The sequence below is a fragment of the Nipponia nippon genome, unplaced genomic scaffold (assembly GCF_047370975.1).
Source record: "Nipponia nippon isolate SJK-2023a ecotype South Korea unplaced genomic scaffold, ASM4737097v1 scaffold_12, whole genome shotgun sequence".
Lineage (NCBI taxonomy): Eukaryota > Metazoa > Chordata > Aves > Pelecaniformes > Threskiornithidae > Nipponia > Nipponia nippon.
The window spans coordinates 4,835,318-4,852,705 of NW_028262313.1; the positions used below are offsets into that span (position 1 = coordinate 4,835,318).

General features: G+C 42.8%; 2 protein-coding genes across 9 annotated transcripts in view; one reads left to right on the forward strand and one right to left on the reverse strand.

Moving 5' to 3' along the window:
• Positions 1 to 2,948, forward strand: part of COL4A6 (collagen type IV alpha 6 chain) — a 138,173-nt gene extending 135,225 nt beyond the window's left edge. The window contains exons 43-45 of the mRNA XM_087748500.1: positions 142 to 333; positions 567 to 853; positions 1,510 to 2,948. Of these exons, the coding sequence (XP_087604626.1) occupies positions 142 to 333; positions 567 to 853; positions 1,510 to 1,770 (740 nt within the window). The 3' untranslated portion in view covers positions 1,771 to 2,948. The remainder of the gene's footprint in view (positions 1 to 141; positions 334 to 566; positions 854 to 1,509) is intronic.
• Positions 2,949 to 4,687: 1,739 nt separating this feature from the next.
• Positions 4,688 to 17,353, reverse strand: ATG4A (autophagy related 4A cysteine peptidase). Of its 8 annotated transcripts, none has more exons than XR_015702540.1 (14): positions 17,236 to 17,353; positions 15,491 to 15,601; positions 14,207 to 14,278; positions 13,752 to 13,850; positions 12,376 to 12,477; positions 11,687 to 11,759; positions 10,262 to 10,341; positions 9,225 to 9,412; positions 9,037 to 9,115; positions 7,985 to 8,130; positions 7,325 to 7,381; positions 6,308 to 6,393; positions 6,041 to 6,196; positions 5,664 to 5,700 (listed from the first exon to the last, which is right to left on the reverse strand). XR_015702540.1 is itself a non-coding variant. In XM_087748483.1 (13 exons), the coding sequence occupies exons 1-13, from the start codon at positions 17,243 to 17,245 to the stop codon at positions 5,636 to 5,638; spliced, it is 1,146 nt and encodes a 381-aa protein (XP_087604609.1). In that variant the 5' UTR covers positions 17,246 to 17,352; the 3' UTR covers positions 4,688 to 5,635. The 8 variants fall into 8 exon arrangements, 3 of the variants coding, with proteins under 3 accessions (XP_087604609.1, XP_087604608.1, XP_087604610.1); XR_015702539.1 differs by having other exon boundaries at positions 5,681 to 5,700; positions 6,041 to 6,152; XM_087748483.1 differs by lacking the exon at positions 6,308 to 6,393 and having other exon boundaries at positions 4,688 to 5,700; positions 6,041 to 6,152; positions 7,985 to 8,082; positions 17,236 to 17,352.
• Positions 17,354 to 17,388: the final 35 nt, after the last annotated feature.

A 17,388-nucleotide genomic window follows, 5' to 3' on the forward strand; every position in this document is an offset into this window, starting at 1 on the left:
CATATACCAGCCGCAAAAACTTGTGCTCCTCATTGTACAAGACTGACATAAACACAATGACAGCAATGCCAAAATCAGGTATAGAGCTAGCTGATGTCCACACTGCGTATTAGTAATAGTGACTCCTTTTCTGTCTTCTAGGTGTTGCTGGAAAGCCGGGCTCACTTGGTTTGCCGGGAATGCCTGGTCGGAGCGTGGGCGTTGGATACACTTTGGTGAAGCACAGTCAGTCAGAGCAAATCCCACCTTGTCCCATAGGGATGAATAAGCTCTGGGATGGCTACAGCTTATTGTACGTGGAGGGGCAGGAAAAGGCACACAACCAGGATCTTGGTGAGTTGACGGAATTCGCTCGGGCATAAACAATGTAGACCAAAACGCCATTTCAAATGAGCAATCTTCATTGATACCGCAGGTGGTTGTAGTAGAGGTGGTGGAAGTCTACTTGGCCAGAATCTGTACCGGGAGCAGTGTCGCTTGTGCCATCCTCCACCACTCATGTCTGGTGTGTATGAGCTGGAGCGTTTGGCAGATGCTTAGTATGACCGCTTCTCCAATTTTTCCAGGTTTTGCTGGCTCATGTTTGCCTCGCTTCAGCACCATGCCGTTTATTTACTGCAACATCAATGAAGTGTGCTACTACGCCAGCCGAAATGACAAGTCCTACTGGCTCTCCACCACTGCTCCTATCCCCATGATGCCCGTGGACAGTGCTCAGATCCCGCAGTACATCAGTCGTTGCTCCGTATGTGAAGCACCTTCCCAGGCTGTGGCTGTGCACAGCCAGGACATCACCATCCCGCAGTGTCCCCTTGGTTGGCGCAGCCTATGGATAGGATACTCCTTCCTTATGGTAAGGATACTATTGCTAATGCAAAGGCAGCTTTAAGCGTTTCTGGACCTCCTCTTTGATTAGGTGACTGAGACTGTGTTCTGTGAGTTGCTTACAGGAAACTGGAGCCCTGTAGCTTCTTGCCCTGATCGTTTATTCTTTATCAGCTGGCCTGCTGTAGGCTTTCTGGGCTTGTTCCCATTTAGCTGGCCTTCTCACCTCTGCTGCTCAAGTTCAGTAGTAACATTGATGCAGTAGTTCTGTATTGCCGCCGATACTCCTTGGTCTTCAAACCTTTAAATGTGGAAACGCTAATTAAGCTACAGCATTGTCTTAATCCCCTCTCTCAGTGGAAAAAGTAGAACACTTTCCATTGCACCCTCCTGGAAGCTCGTTAGTGTAAGATTGTCAGAAAAGTATGAAGTCGGCATTATTGCTTCTAAATTTTCCCAGCTTGCAAGTGAAAGCTGGTTTTCCATTATACCAGGCCTGTATTCCGCCTAAGTACATTCTTTTGCTTCTTCACCTCTAGCCCTGACTCAGAAGACAGGTAGGCATAGCCAAGGTATAACTTTCATTGCCTGGTTTACTCCTTTTAACAATGGACCTGGAGGACTCCCCTCTTTACCTCCCATTCTGTTCCTTTGAACTCATTTAAATTGACGTCTGTATTTCAGCATACCGCGGCTGGTGCAGAAGGCGGAGGTCAGTCCCTTGTCTCGCCTGGTTCTTGCCTGGAGGATTTCCGTGCTACTCCATTCATTGAGTGCAACGGCGCTAGGGGAACATGCCATTACTTTGCAAACAAATACAGCTTCTGGCTGACGACCGTTGAACAGTCGCAGCAGTTTGTCAGTGCTCCTCCCTCGGAAACTCTGAAAGCCGGACAGCTTCGAACGAGGGTCAGCCGTTGCCAAGTGTGCATGAAGAACTTGTAGTAACAAAAACGCAGTAACATTAACAGTCTTTGTTACCTAAGACTAGACATCACTGATGCGAAGAAGGATAAATTCATAAACCTGTTTTGTGTGTGGTTGATGGGTGAATCAAGGCAGCCAGAATTCTACAAAAATCGAGTGTCAAGTCCAGGAGTTTGACTGCACGTAGAGGAGGAAAGGACCAGCGCTCTGAAACCTCTTTTTATGGAACATGGTGCTATCCTTTTACTTCAGTGGGTTTTTTTCCCTCATTTATGGCTACCTCAGAAAGTCTCTGCGAGTTCCTCATTGAGATAGAGAGTAACTGATGTCTCATATCACACCACTCCTCTGTCCGAGGCACATGCCAGCCATCAACAAGAGAGACTTTTCAAGTGTTATGCTTTCTTAGTGTCTTTGCAAACAGTATTTGGTCTAGTGTAAGGGAATGAAGGCTCATTCTCCTAGGAAATACAGAGCTAGCTAAAATTTATCAGTGTATTGTAGGTGACGTAGAAACACTAAGCATTGCTGGTTGATAACTGACTTCCTTAGGAAGACTCAAAGGTTTATTTGGTTTGCTTTGCTCCTTAAACAGATGGGATGCTCTTTCCTCCAGTGACAGGTAATCAGTTCTAATCCAGACTCTCATCCACGGTTGACTTTGAAGAGCTACCCCAGTGAAAAATGCCGTTTTTGATGTGAAGACAAATCCAAAACAGCTCTAGCATTTTTCATAGCTTTCTATTGAAATATATTCCAGGTAAAATGTCTACTTCACGGCCTGTGCTTATCTTCTTGCAGTCAAATGATGTGCAGCCACCAGGAACATTTCATTACTAGAAACATAAATTTCCTTTCTGAGGTAGCCTTGGCACACTTGTTCTCTAATTATTCAAGCTGTGTGTATTTGAAAAATAGAGGCTTTACTAGACAGCACGCAAGCTTAATGCAAACACAGATGTAGGCAGTTATGGCATGTACGTTTTTTCCTTCTGCAGTCGCGATGTGTTGTATACTTCTTCCTCTGGGCTTTATTTCTGTTTAGTTTAAAAAAATTTCTCTCTAGTGTATGCACTGTTAACTAGTCACGCTTGCCTTCAGGGCGTAATTAAAGAGAAGTGCCGCTAATTGTATTATCCTTGTACACGTTGAGGGAAAGCCATGGAACAGGTATGCTAATATATATATCGAATGAATTCATTTAGTTGGGCTGAAGTTATTATTATCAACTTCTCTAGAGTAAAGCGTATGAAACCCTTACATATTGACATTCCCAGGACATTTGAAAGAAGTGCCTTGCAAATACACTATCACCTCAGCTTAAAAATCTTTAAGACAAAATTGTTCAGAAAATTATTATTAATGCAAGCCTGAGACCTTATTTTAAAGTATTATTTCTTTACTAGGTTCTAGGGCTCGAGCTTTATTCAGCAAAGTACTTGAAAAAGTACTTGAAAAGAACATGCGTACTTTTAAGCAGATAGTATTTTTACCTTTAATGATTATTTGCATGCATAATACATGATCTTCCTAGATCGGAGTCAGAGAGCTCGGCCTGTTCTAGAGTTGAACCACGCTGGAGATGAGCAGGGAATTTGCGAAGAACGATTTAGTTCTCATTTAACTTCTTCCTAATTGTGCAAGACCTGCAACAGCTTTGGATATATTTTGCAAATATCTTTGAGGCAGTGGCAATCCTTTTATGCAGGATATTGAGCCTGCTTCTTCGCTGTCCCAGTACAGACAGATCACGTTGTGCTTCCATCTCGGGTTACGCAAAGGCAACTTTAAAACACTGTGTGCACACAGGGAAGCTCACTATTTTTTGAGAATTTGTGCAAATAACTGGCAAACTACAATGAATTTGTCAGCCGTTGGGCTCCCACGGTGCTATAAGAAGGGGTTTCAATCAGGTATTGTGTCTGCAGGGACTTGGTTTTATTTCTGAACATGGACACGTGCAAAGACAATTAGCTTTTTTCCCCGGGATCGGAGCCGCATGCATTCTAAGCACTGATGGCTGTAGGGAACCGCTTCTCTTGCAGCACACTGTCCAGACTTCATCAAGTCCCACGAGCCCGGCCTTTCCCTACGCTGTTTACACGCAAGCCCTTCTCCGGCAGGCGCGCGGGGCCGCAGTCCCCATCGCCAGCCCCATTTTCATAAACCGGTCTGCCCCCCCCAGGAATCCTCCTTCAGGAGGTCTGCGGGCCGAGGCCTCCTCCCTGACATGTTTACGTAACTGCTGAGAGGGGAGCAAGGATACTGTCCTCCACGGATTATTTTTATTATTTTTGTTTTTTAACTTAGGTGGTGCTTTTTTTTTTTTAGCAGTTACTGCTGGAGACTGAGCATTTCAGAGCAAGGGCTTCATTTTTGTCTGTGGGGAAGAGAGGACTACACTCGCTGCTACACGAACAATAAGTTCATGTATTAATTAAAAAGTAATGCTTTGCTTTAAAAAAAACATGCAGCTAATCCGTGGAGAGGGGAAGAAAATGCTATTTTTTCTAAGTGTAGAGTTTCCAAACTGTGGTTAATAAACATTGAAGGCAAACAAGATGAAACACGATCTGGTTAACGGCTCTCTTGGAAGTCACGCTGGCCCTGAGCAAGAAGTGCAAGTGAGAGGAGACAGCATTCGGTATTTCTCTATGTTGTCATTTATTGGTGAAGATGAAACTGTGCGATGCGCATCCGTTACACTGTCGTGACAAAATGACCATCGTGGGGACTGCCTGACAGCAAAAAGGAACTTTATAATGGATTAAAAGATCTTTGCCTTTAATTATTCTGAGCTGTTTTTCTTATGGCTGCTAGAGAGATGCTCTGCCTTAGAACTAAAACCGCACAGGCTGTTCTGATAAACCTGTAGATTAAGGCACTTTTACCAAAACAGATTTCAAAAGGCAACAAGTCAAAACCCAACAATTAAGTAATTTGCATATGCCTATATATTAAGTTTTAAGATAACCTGGTTTATATTTAGTTCACACAAACAAATTAACAAAACATAGCAGCATACAACCTATGAAAAGCTTAAGAAATTTATTAGATGCACAGATAAAGTGCTGTAACAGAGAAACTTGTGTAAATCTTTTTTTTTTTTAAATAAATAAGGTACAGTTAAACCACCTTTGACTCATTTTAGCTCCGAAAGAAAAGTCAGCCTAAGTTTTAATGATCTGAATCTTAAGGTCAAGGTGAAATATATCAGAACTATAACAGTGGTTGTGATCTACATCAACTGTTTGAGTCTCCTGTTCCTCTTGAGGTTTCCCAGAAACAGGAAGGCTATTGCAGAACGTATGCATTAGACACAGTTCCTTTTACAGAAACATTTTTGTAATAAAGTGTGGTTGCTCAAATACATGTTAAAATATTTAACAAGGAAACAATTTTCTTCTGATGCAGTCGATCTTTTAAACACGACAATGTATTTTTTTCTACGATGCAGCCCACAGGAGGGAACAGAAGTAAACATCCTCCTTAACTGAAAACTGTTTTGCTTTAAAAACTAAACTATTGCATTATATGAGAGCAAGAAGTATCCATTTGGTGTTATCCCTTTCTCCAGACATACAGCCCAGTGATATACTTATTTTTGCCTTAATCTCAAAGGTCCATTTGTCTTCAGGAAAGACACCCGTTAAAAAGAGGTTCCCTTTAAGGCTCTTGCTGTACGGTCTTTTACTGCCTTTCCATCTGGGGAAGCTCTTTGACAGCAGGAACCGTCACTGTTGGAGCTGTGGATGCTACTAGGTTTTTGTGCTCTGGTATCTGTAATTTCAGGCACTTTGGGGCTAACATGGCTGTTTGATTTAAGTCAATGCAATAATACTAGCAATATGTTCAATACTCAGAAGGGTCACCGCAGTTTCCTTCATACGCTCAGGATTTCAAATTCTTCTTCCAATTCAAATAGCTTGTCAGTAGATTCAATGAGTTCTGAAAAAAAAAATAAATTAAACAATTTTAGATTCTAAAGACATGCCCGATTTTGTTTACTTAAAAACACCCAAAAACCCCCACTTTTCTGGAATGTGTCCTTCAAAGTATTTTGTATGATTTAAAAAAAAAAAAAAAATATATATATATATATATCTGTGCTAGCAATTGGTACGTGGCCCGTCTGGATAACTGTCTGATACTGGGTAAGGATAAGGCAGTTAATCGCGTGGTGATCGCGTGACGCTCAGGAAAGCGCAGTTATTCCACCTGCGCTGATTCTTCTGTTGGCTAAGGAGGGACGCTCTGTGCACGAGAGCCCTGCCCGCCGGTACCGCACCTGCGCCCGTGGTCGTCACTTCTGGCTTTGTCGGAGGTATGAAAGGCGGCCAGTGGGGCGGATGCTTCTGGACCAGCTCGAACATCCGCAGGCTCTGCTGTTTCAGAATCTCCTGAGGACAGAATGTTTTCATTTTAAAAGATGCCTCAAGAGAACCTTCAAACGCAAAAAATGCCTGCTTAATTAAAAACATTTTTAATTTTGTATGTCTGTCAAAAGCCAAAGGCTTTCTGCAGACATACGGTGAAAACCTGTTAGTTCAAGTACCTGCCATTATGAATCTCTGCTTCGCAGATCGCTCCAATACTTTCCTAGTTGAAAACACACCTGGAAGACAGATCTCTTGCGCTGCCCTAGGAGTTACCGGTGTGTCACGATTAGCTTTGATAGCCACACACCTGTAATTTTGTTCACGTGTTGCAACCAGACACCAAGAACACAGTTATTTTCTGCCTTTTAAAAGAAAATCACTTGCATGGACCCCTCTGCGTTCAAGTTTTCTGTTGATCGATGGGAACAAAAACCAGATCTATCAGCTCCAAAAAACCAATGGATTTTGGAGGAGAGGTTTTGATCAGGAAAAATAAGTTATTATGGAAGCCAAAATCTCTCTAATCAGGTAAGCCACATCATACCCTGTATTTCAGTTATTTACAAACTGCTTTCCTTAGCCTTTTATTTTTTTTTTTAATAGATGCCTTTAGAGGCTGATGTCACTTCACATTCATACTTCTGCTGCTTAGTATGCCACCTGCATGCGGAAATGTCCTAAAGCCCTTTTCCTGCGGCAGCAAGCACCTCGTGTGTCCCGCAGTTCAGCAGGAGCTGGAAGGACTCAGCACTTAGAGAATCAGATCTCTTGTGGTACCGGGGTCCAACAGTCATCATTACAACACCTAATAATATATTATGTCAAACAATAAAAAAGGATCAGGAAGCAAATAAATAGATTGCTACAACATTGCAGTTAAAACTAACTCTTAACATTTATTTCTCAGTAAATGACTAAGTTTCAGCCAGTAACTTAGTAGTGCTTAAAAAAGAAAGGCTTTTTAAGGGTATATATTTACACTCATTTTCCAAGTGGCAGGGTTCATGGTTGTCAAAATGCTGAACAAGCTCCGAGGAGCAAATCAGCAGTATCAGCTTACCCTGGCGCATTACGGCATTCTTCTCTACGGCTCATTTAATTTGCATGCAGAGAAGGATGTAAAGGGCATTTCCATTTAAAAATAAAAAAGTATACGTTACTTCATACAGAGCAAATAAAGACAGTATTATTACCTTTTGTACAAGACTACACCAGTTATCAAAATCACATTCTTCTTTGCAGAAGAAGCCCTAAGGAAAAACCACAGTAGCAGTATTAAGTAATGGCAATGGGTGAAGGATGCTGTGGTATCTTCATGCATTGTTTAAAGCTTTAGAAACCCATGTCCCAGGTGACAATCACCCGTCACCCAACCAACGGATACTCGCACGGGCGCAGATTTAATTTCTTCAGCTACCACGGCATTCTTGTGATGTATACTGGGTGACTTCTACAAGCAATTCCATATAAAGATTTGTAAATTGTGATATAAAATAAGTTAAGCTTAAGTAAGTCACTTGTCCAGAGTGGCCATGCATATATGGTAGTGATGGAATAAAATAAGGAAACCTGATGCAGTTCCTTGCTTTGACCTTCAAAATACTTCTTGCAGAAGGTAAATGCTGCTCAGTAAAGACAATTAATTGGCTCCCTAGGATACGAACGGCCATTCCCTGCTTGACCCAAGACTAATGTATCCTATGCAGTTAACGTATGGACTACCACGTGTTGAATTTTAGATCGCAGAAGACCGATCTTGATTCTGCTCAAGGCAACGCATGACTGCCCTTAGCAATATGCCGAGGTATTGCTTTGACACGAAGTACGCGCATCTGTTATTTCCTAACACCTACTAAAGCTACTGAAGGGTCCAAATTCATGATCTTCATTCTGTGTGGGGCTTGCTGGCAGTGGAAGCTCTGGTCATCGACTGTGCCATTTTCTTCCGAATCTACAAAAGTTTGAGTGGTGTGAGGGTCCAAATAGATCAGCTCATTGCCTGTACGGGTAAAATCCATATGTTGATAATAAGCAAGAGACTTTAATAAGCGCTTATTACATCCAGACTTGTAAAATAGAAAATAGATTATCATCACAGTCAATACTGAGACCTTCTAGCTCGGGAGTCTTTAAGAGAATCAGAAAGTTAGGCACAAGCGTTTCCCCCAGGGTATTTAGTACAATTTTCTATTGTGACCAATTACTGTAGATTTCTTGGTTGGTTTGTTCGACCTTTGTCGCATACTAACCTTTAAATGTCAACTGTTGTAATCCCTAGCATTCCACAGATCAAAAAATAGAGGATGACCACAAATGCAACCTGTAGTCCCGTTAGGCATTCATTCAGAAATCGGAACAGCGAAGTCTGACTAAAACAGTTCGGGTTTTACAAAAGGAAGAACAAAATATCCATAAGGGGGTGAAATCTGAGACTGAATCTAGTATTAGCTATTGCTTTAATTAATAAAGGAAGACATGGAAGAAGGTGAAAAAAAAGACTGCTGTCGGAAAAAGTTGGAAATACGAGGAAATAATTTAAGAAAACTGTGAAGCAAAAGAATAAAACAAGACATCCTTCATTAGCAAGTATTAAGGATTAGGAAAAAAAAAATCAGTATTTTAGCAGTAGTGACATCTGACACTTGTCAAACGCTAGCAACTGTTCTCAGCACCTTGTTCTTGCCTATATCATTACTTATTTTTACGTCAAGCTTTGCTGCTACTTTTCCATTCCTGTAATGGAACGGTACACACGATATCACACTGTTCCTGAAGTATTTGAGGTACGTTTCTTCGTTTCTTCCACTCTGTTCTCAGGCTTAAGCTGCTTACTACTTCCCCTTCCAAAAAACCCCTTTCTCTTTGGATCATATGCATATTTGGAATAGGTGTCTTTTTTCCTTACCTAAAAATCCTATGAAATAATAGGCATTATTTGGTTTCCCTCCTAGTGCTCCCAAAGACTGTGGCATCTTAAAGCATTCCTAGGAGTTCAAAGGGAGAAAAATGAAATTGTAGTTGATTTGTTTATTGACATAACAGATACCTCAACTTATTTCACAATAACAAGCAATTCACTGCAAAAACCCTTACTTTAAACGCGTCAATATATACTGGATTTATGTGATTTATCCCTAGCCGTAGAGGTATAATAAGCAAGAGGGGCTTCCAGCCTGTGCAGAATCCTGCTGCGTTCTTACTTCGGCCCAGAGCACTCCTGTGCAAATGCGCGCTGCTGTGGGCCGCGCTGCTGCTCGCGGCGGGGGACCAGCACATTTTCTCTGTGGGAATAAAACCAGAAATCGGTGAACGCACAAAGGAACACAGAGCAGATCTTCCTCTCGGTCATGAATGAAGCGACTTTGCCAGACACCTTTATAGAGCTCCTGTTTTAAGACAAAAGGAGCAGGGCATAGAAATCGTAACTATTTAGTAGAAGTAATTCCAGCAGACAGAGTACGTGCTGGCACGTTAGTGAGACACGAGATAAACGACTCGGGGACGAGCACCGAAGACTGAAGTTACGTTTACTACTAGCGTTACTAATACTGGCAAGCTTTGCCCATAAGATGTCAGGGAAATGAAACGGCAGAGATGATAGCGTTAGAAACTCTTCAGGGAACTCTTCACTTCCAATGATGTCAACATGAAATAAGCAGAGGTAGGGACTAAAGTAGAAATAGGCTGTGGCTAAATACCACTTCTAAGCCCACCTTTCTTACAACGGGAAATTAAGCCTGGCCACGTGCTTCTCTAGGATCTGCCCCTGGTTTCTCTTTTGCCTGACAAAAGCACATCTCTTTGGCAAACTCTGTATTAAAAACAAGTCTCTCTATTTCTACGTACTGCAACTTCACTCCATTTCTGGGGCAGGAGTTCAGATAGCACAGACCAAACTCCGTCTTCTCCCAGACTGCATGGGGTGTAAGCTGGCCACCAAAAAGGCCTACGCTGGTGTGTGCTAGCTTTAGTTTTGGACACCCAAAGCCCGAGTTTGCATTTCCTTTATTCCTTTTCTCACCCTGGGAACAAGTAGGGATGGCCCAAAAGTATTTCGTTCACATTTAGATACATTCAGGAAAGTGGAGTCAAATCAAAAACTGTAACCAGAGAACGAATGTTTCACTTACTGATGTCTTCGATGACCACTGTATTGTCCATAGATACATAAACTGCTAATGAATTCCATTCATCAAATAAAGCAAGCTTCCTAGAAAACATTAAAGTAATAATTACTATAAACTAATTAGCACCACGAGGGTAGCTTTTCATTCAGGACAACTGGGTGGTTCTCGAGTAAAAAAAAATTGTTTCTTTAGAAAAACGTATTTGTTGAATTTTTTTTAAGTCTCCATGTAATAAAAAGATAACTTTGAATATTTAATGTTCAATATATTTAGAAGAATAAATACTGAGTGGTACCAGGAAAAGCGCACACACTGTACCATGTGAAAACTGTTTTGTCCTTCTGCCAAATGCAGTGATAGTAACAGCTCAACCACATAATTAGGTTTATTCCTTTTTATTGCATTTAACAGCCTCCGCAATGGGACCCTGCCCGTTGGGCCTGGCATTGTCTAGAGAAAGAAAAAATTCCTGTGCCAGTTTTACACATTACTTTTTGCTTAAGAAGTTCCACTAAATTCAGTGGAACTATTTCTGTGCCCGTGTGGGCAGCAGACTCGGGGCATTAAAAGCTAGATCAGCCAAAGGTTTTCGGCACCCAAAAGCGAGGAGGGAGGCATTACAGCACACAGGTTTCTGTACACTTGCGCGAAATCCAAAACTCTGGGGAAGGGAGCTACACTCTTAAGCTGCACAGGCAGAGTCAGCTGTCTAAAATAAGCCAGAAAAACCTGTATGTGAGCACTAAGCCACAGAGAATTTTTAAGTGAAAAGAGCTGGAGGCCAGGGCATGCTTTAGCTCCTCTCTCTCTCCAGAATGTGGGTCTGTCCGAGGGCTGCAGAGGATTGCTGCTGAGCACTCAGGACCTGCGCTCTAGCCTCCGCTTGAGATCTGGCACCTCCACCTACCCCTCAGAAACGGAGCAAAGTCAACTCTTTCAAGTGCGGCTTCTCGACTAGCAGGAGCTGCCCGTGTTTTGCACAGCAGCCTTCAGGCAGAACTGCTGCTCAGACAGCGAGGAACTGCAGTTCAGTTCCCTCCTTGGCCCGGATGGCTTCACCCTGATGTTTCGCAGCACCACTCTAATCTGCATGGCGGCACTCTGCACTGTCAAAGCCTTGGGGAAAGGAACACCTCTCTCTGGTGCTCACTGGTTAGGGCACGCAGACGGCACAGCAGGAGAGACCTTTTCGCAGGTCTTCCCCAGGCTCTTGGTATATTAAAATTTAGAACTCACCCAATCCCAACTCAGTACCTGCTGAGCTACAGCATCGTAGTCTGCACTGTACGTGCAAACACGTGGCATATCTATTCCTGATTCCAAGAGAGGCGATCGGCCTTTAAAACTCTGTCTTGGGCCTTATCTTGGTCTCTGAGCTTAGCTGCCCCAGGGAGTATATTCTGAATGAGCCAGCGCGATTTGACTTACTTCAGGACTTGAGCAACTGTATTTGGTCCAAACCATTCTCCAATTGATTTCCCCTCTCCAACACCCATCTGCGCTGTTTTCATCAGGGAAAACACACACACAGAGAAAAAAAAGACCACAGAGAGTCTGGTCACAATATACGTTAAATAGCACGACCTACTAATATTTTGACATACATTCCAGAGCAAGCGCAAACTGTATGTAGCAACAACAGTTATTTTCTCAGTTTATGCTCTTTTCAAATCTTACTGACTGCTAGTTTCTTTACAAAAAGTTTCTGAACTGTAATGAGAATTACAAATATTAGGGCCCTTTATTACAAATTACAGCAATAAGCTTCCTGACTCTATTTCCATACTATCAACTCTGGTACCCAAAGCTTACATACTTTACCAAGAGCTAGATTCTAGTATACAGATTTATTTAGGTCTCAGGGAATAACATTTCTAAATTTTTATACTTTGTACCTGTTGGCATGCATTTTTATTTATATATAAATATATACATCATGCATTTTTATTTATATATAAATATATACATCATGCATTTTTATTTATATATAAATATATACATATACATTGTCTTCATAATCACCTTTTTAGAATTTTGAATTAACATATTTCAAATTAGAAAGTTTCAACACAGTAGGAATTTCAGTGAGAAAAAAAAAGGTTGGCGTGTGTTCTTACCCATTTGGTGGATGGAATAACAGCAATCTTTCCTATCTAGAAAGCACCGTAAGATTCTGTGATATTCTTCTGGTTGTTTTTTGTGTTTTTCCCATTGCCAATCTTACAGGAAAAAAAGTTATACAGATAAAAAAGAATAATGTTTCCATCATCCTGATCAAATTTCTAGATAGTAGAAAGCCATACAATGAGATGTTAAAAGACTAATGTACAATTCATCTCTCATATTTACATTTTATTTAGAGTTCTTAGAAGTCACAGCTTGTCATTTATTATCAAGCTGTCCTTTATCATCACAGGCTAGATTGTGAAAACTGGGAAAACAAAATAAAAATGTCAACTGCAAATACATTCTGAGCGATCACTGCTAAGAACTGATAGCTACTGCTGTATGTGAGCTTCCAAGTTTACAACTACACGCTCTGCTTAGATTTTGTTAGATTTGTAAGCATACATCAGATAATGATATAAGACCCATAAAGCAAAGTCCAAACACAGCGCTGGCCCTCTCCCACAGCAAAATCCAACACACAGCTTTGCCACGCACGCTCTTGCTTCTGTCGTAAGGTAGTTGCCTCCCATTTACTGACAGAGAAGAGCATTCGTAGGGCTGACACTATGAAGTAACTACATACTAGGAGTTCATCTTCTAGTTTTCCTCAGGTAATTGTTTGCCTACTCCTTCAGTTAAATCTTTGCACCTCCATTCTGTGGATTCAGTTATTCAAGTGGCTAAATCCTTTGGTGGATGCAGTTATTAAATAAATCCACAAAGCACGCTGCCGCCGAAACCACAGCACAATAGTGTAAGGATTACAGACCTAACCGGAATAATCTAATCGATACAGCAGCTACACACAGCCCAGAGCTATGATACTGACCTGTGATCCTGGGACGTGAGGTGTTGATACAGGCTTAAGAGCTTGCACTAACGGGTTCTGCTGTGGGGTTTGGACCTCAGGCTGGTGGCGGGTGAGTGGTCTGTGAGGTACTTTGTATGCTGTCTATCACTATGTCACTACTCACACAGTCACTGTGTGCAAACATGTGGTGGCTATGTAAGCAATGAAGAGAAGGGTAAGAACGCAGACCCACGGTGGCAGGTTTTCCCTCAGCCTCAACTTGGGTATTCCTCAAAAAGATTTACGAAATAACGACAACGGGATTCCCTATTTGTCCTCCCTCTATTTCTATTTCTCTGCTTAAGGCTGGCATGATTTCACTCTGTCAGACAAGAATAACTGGCTAGTAACTTCTATCAGGACATCAAAGAAAGTTTCATTAATAAATTTAGGGTTTGTGCTTTTATGGAAAACTACAACAAAAGTTAAACCGTCTCCAAACAACACAGAAGTCCACTCAGCAACAGGACTCACCTCTTCCTAAATGTCTGCAGATCAGTGCTTGTGCCAGCATCATCTGCCCACACCGCAGCATACATCCCCAGCCAGCGTCAGACGAAGGACCAGTGCCTCCTAGTAAATAAATTAATTACAATCAATATGGGCTTTAAACTCAGCACAGCGCCAGAGAGAAAATTTCAGAGTTAAAATCTCTAACAACTGCCCTATGGATAAAAGGCACCGAGCAAGACCTTGTCTTTCCATCTTGCTGGTGTAACTTTACTGCTTGCTCTACGAACATGAAGACCTGATTATAGCCAGGTACAAGTAAACGCAGTTTTTAATAGCTTTAATATTTTGTTTGCATAAACAGTTAAAATGATGCTCAAAATGTTCTAATACTGTAAAAACCATTTTTCAGTCCATGATAACATCACTAATCCTGCTATCTACTGTGTAACAAGGCAGCTGGTCTGCTGCATACTCACCAATAGGCGAAAACTTTCTTCTATACGTAAACCAGAGACGAGCACTTATATCCAACAATAACTTAGATTTGTCTGGAATATATTTAAGAGGAAAGAAATTATTAAAACAAACTTTTAAAACTGAAAAATTCTAATATTCCCTGTACAGTCAATATATAGAGTGCATGGAAGACTGCTGTTAGCTTTTACATGTAAGACCCTTAAACATTTTTTAGCTGTTTAAACACAGAGAGCTTTTGTAGACTGCTAATTAAAGTTAACTTATTAAGGATGAAATAATTACTAGCCAATGAAGTTTTACAAGGTGTTTGGAATGACGATGCCCAACTTGAATGAAACAACTACGGTGAACTATGTCCTCAGGAAAGAAGTGGTAAAGCAAGTTAAGAAAGGTGCAGAATTCCTACACGCAAACCAACATGGAATTATGCATTACCTCCAAACCCAATACAAAGTCATTTTAAGAAAAGGTTAACCATATTAAATTTAATTAAATCTCTCCCATCTTTTTTTTTTTTTTAAATACATGTGCTTACAGAATTCTCCCAAAGGCTCTGAAGAATTCTTAAGAATCTTATTTGCTGCACTTTCTCTGAGCCACAGCTCAGACAGACTGGCCTTTTCAAGGGATCCTTCAGCCCATCAAGGCTGCCTGTGGTACCTCGGCTGTCCTGAACACCGTGCCTGCATTGATGGCCGCTGCCTTTGACGTGTAACACAGGAGGACGCCCTGGGCTTCTCCTCAAGGAGCAAAACTCATTTCTGAAATCTTGTTTTTATATGCTACATAAATATATCACTCTGCTATGACTTTTGGGTCATATACTTATTTTCATCAAAATACAGTACCTGCCCTAGATTAATTTTATTACTATTATACCATTATTATTATTCTTTTGAAATACCATTTCAGTTGCAAACACCAGGCTGCAGACAGCATCCCTCAAGCGAAAATAACATTAGTAATACTCAACATTCCCCAAAAGGTATTTATTTATCTGTTCCTGAGGCATTTGATGTTGAGAAGTGACCAGCCTCATACCTGACTGACCTTTGCTACAAGTACGATCTCTTTGCATGAATTACGGTAAAAAGTACATTGGTAAACTTCTGGCTTCATTTTAGGATGAATACCACTGCTTACAGTTGGTTTCTTGTGGATGGAGAAAAATAAACTTCACTCATGAGACATTTAGAGAACGTAAGGAAAGCAGGAGCTGCCGCTGCATGTGAATCTATGAATGCTCTACAGATTTTACAGATGAATTTTCATTCTAAAGATACCTGTGCTTAAGTGGTGTTGCCTTCCTAGAATCCACACTGGCTCATCGGTTTCTGGAAATTCTTCTAAGTAGTCTGACAAAATAGTGATCTGGTTTTCATACCTAGATAAAACTGAACAGCAATACGCAAAAATCAAACTCCATTTTGTCCCTTTGTTCTTTTACGCACAACTTTGAGCTCTCAGACTGAAGCAGTTGCAGCTAGTCTTTGCGGTCTTTGGGTCTTCTGAACGGTGCTGCCAGCTGCGTTTATTCTTTTCCTTTAACAAGCTGGTCTGACACTGAAGCATCCAATGTCTTGCCTGGTTTTTATTTTGATCCTCAGCGAGTGCTGAGAGAATAACATGGCTGACACCTCGATTATAAGCAGCCTGACTGAAGCCAGTAGCCGAAGCGCAGGGTGACTGCAGTCAGAGTAACATTTGATTCAAGGAAATGAGGAAAGGGAAAAACAATTTAGGCATCACAGCGTATGTGCCCATGCTCGATCTTAAATGCACAAATACTGCCAGTCAAGAGTGATTATGTCCTCGTGCTTAATGGGAAGCACGTGAAAAGCGTTAGCAAGACTGCTTTTACTTTCCTAACTGGAGATCTGAAACACTTCAAAATAAAAGATGTATTAATGTTATTATTCAACGCTAGACCTATTTAATAGGTTACAATAACAATAGGTTTGTTACAATAACAAATGATAATTAATACTACTTAAAGAAGACAGTTCAATCAATTTTTAGATAATTAATTAAAGCAGGGTTTGTTGGAAGAGGAGAACAGGCCTTCAAGTGTAAAAATGAATGTAAAATCGTTTCTTTTACACACGAATCTTAAGGAATATGCTGCTAAAAACTCAGAAGCTGAAAGTGAAAGCAAACACAATTATATTGTACTCTTCAAGTGCACATATAGTCTTCAAGTGCACATACATACAGTGTAAAGAACGAATAATCACCAAGTAAATATATATAAAAAAAAAAAAAAAATCACATAAAATATACGTTATAGCAACCAGAAGTGAAGTTGAGCTACACCACCCTCTGATGCGAGCACCCAGGGCCAACTACCAGGCACCGAAGCTACACCTCTGCACGGCAGCGCAGGCAGCTGTTAAAAAACACGACAAGCGCCTGCCTTAAGGCTGCCTGCAGAGCAGAAGCAGCCCCGACGCGGGCTCTCCCTTCGCCGCCCGTCGCACCTGCAGAGCGAATCGCCTCTTTTCGAGCCCAGAGACCCGCAAGACTCTCGCCCCCCGCAGCCCAAGCGAGAGAACTGCCTCCCCCCCGGCCCTGTCTCCCCCACACCCGCTGCCGCAGGGCATCCCAGACCGTCCGGGGGAAGAACCACCGGGCTCTCCTCTTTCTCCCCGGCAAACCCTGACCCTCCCGCCGCCGAAGCCGGGCAGGGCGCTCCCCGCAGCAGCCTCCCGCCGCCCCAGCGGCCCCAGGCCGCCCCGAGCCCCGGCCCGGCCCCTCCGCCCCCCGCCAGCAGCTCCCCCGCCCCGGGAGAGGCCGCGGGGCGCCGTCCCCCCGCCCCCCGCCGCCACCCCCCTCACGACGGAAAGCACCGGCCCCACCCGCCTCGCCCCTCAGCCCGCGGGCGCCTCCCGCCGCGGCGCGGCCCCGCTGACGGCCGCCGGGGAGCGCGGACCGCCGGCCTGGCCCCTCGCCCCCGCCGCCAGCACCCCTGTCCCGCCAACCGCCGCCCCAACGGCCGGGCCCGCTCGCCCCTCTCGCCCTCGCCCCTCACCTGACTCCATCCTCCCGCTGTCACCATCCTCCTCCTCGCCCCGACACGGAGGCACAACACGGCCGCGGCGCGGGGCGCCCCGGGAGGTGTAGTCCCGCCGGCCCGCTGCAGCGCGCCGCCTCCCGCCCGGTGGACTACAAATCCCAGCAGCCC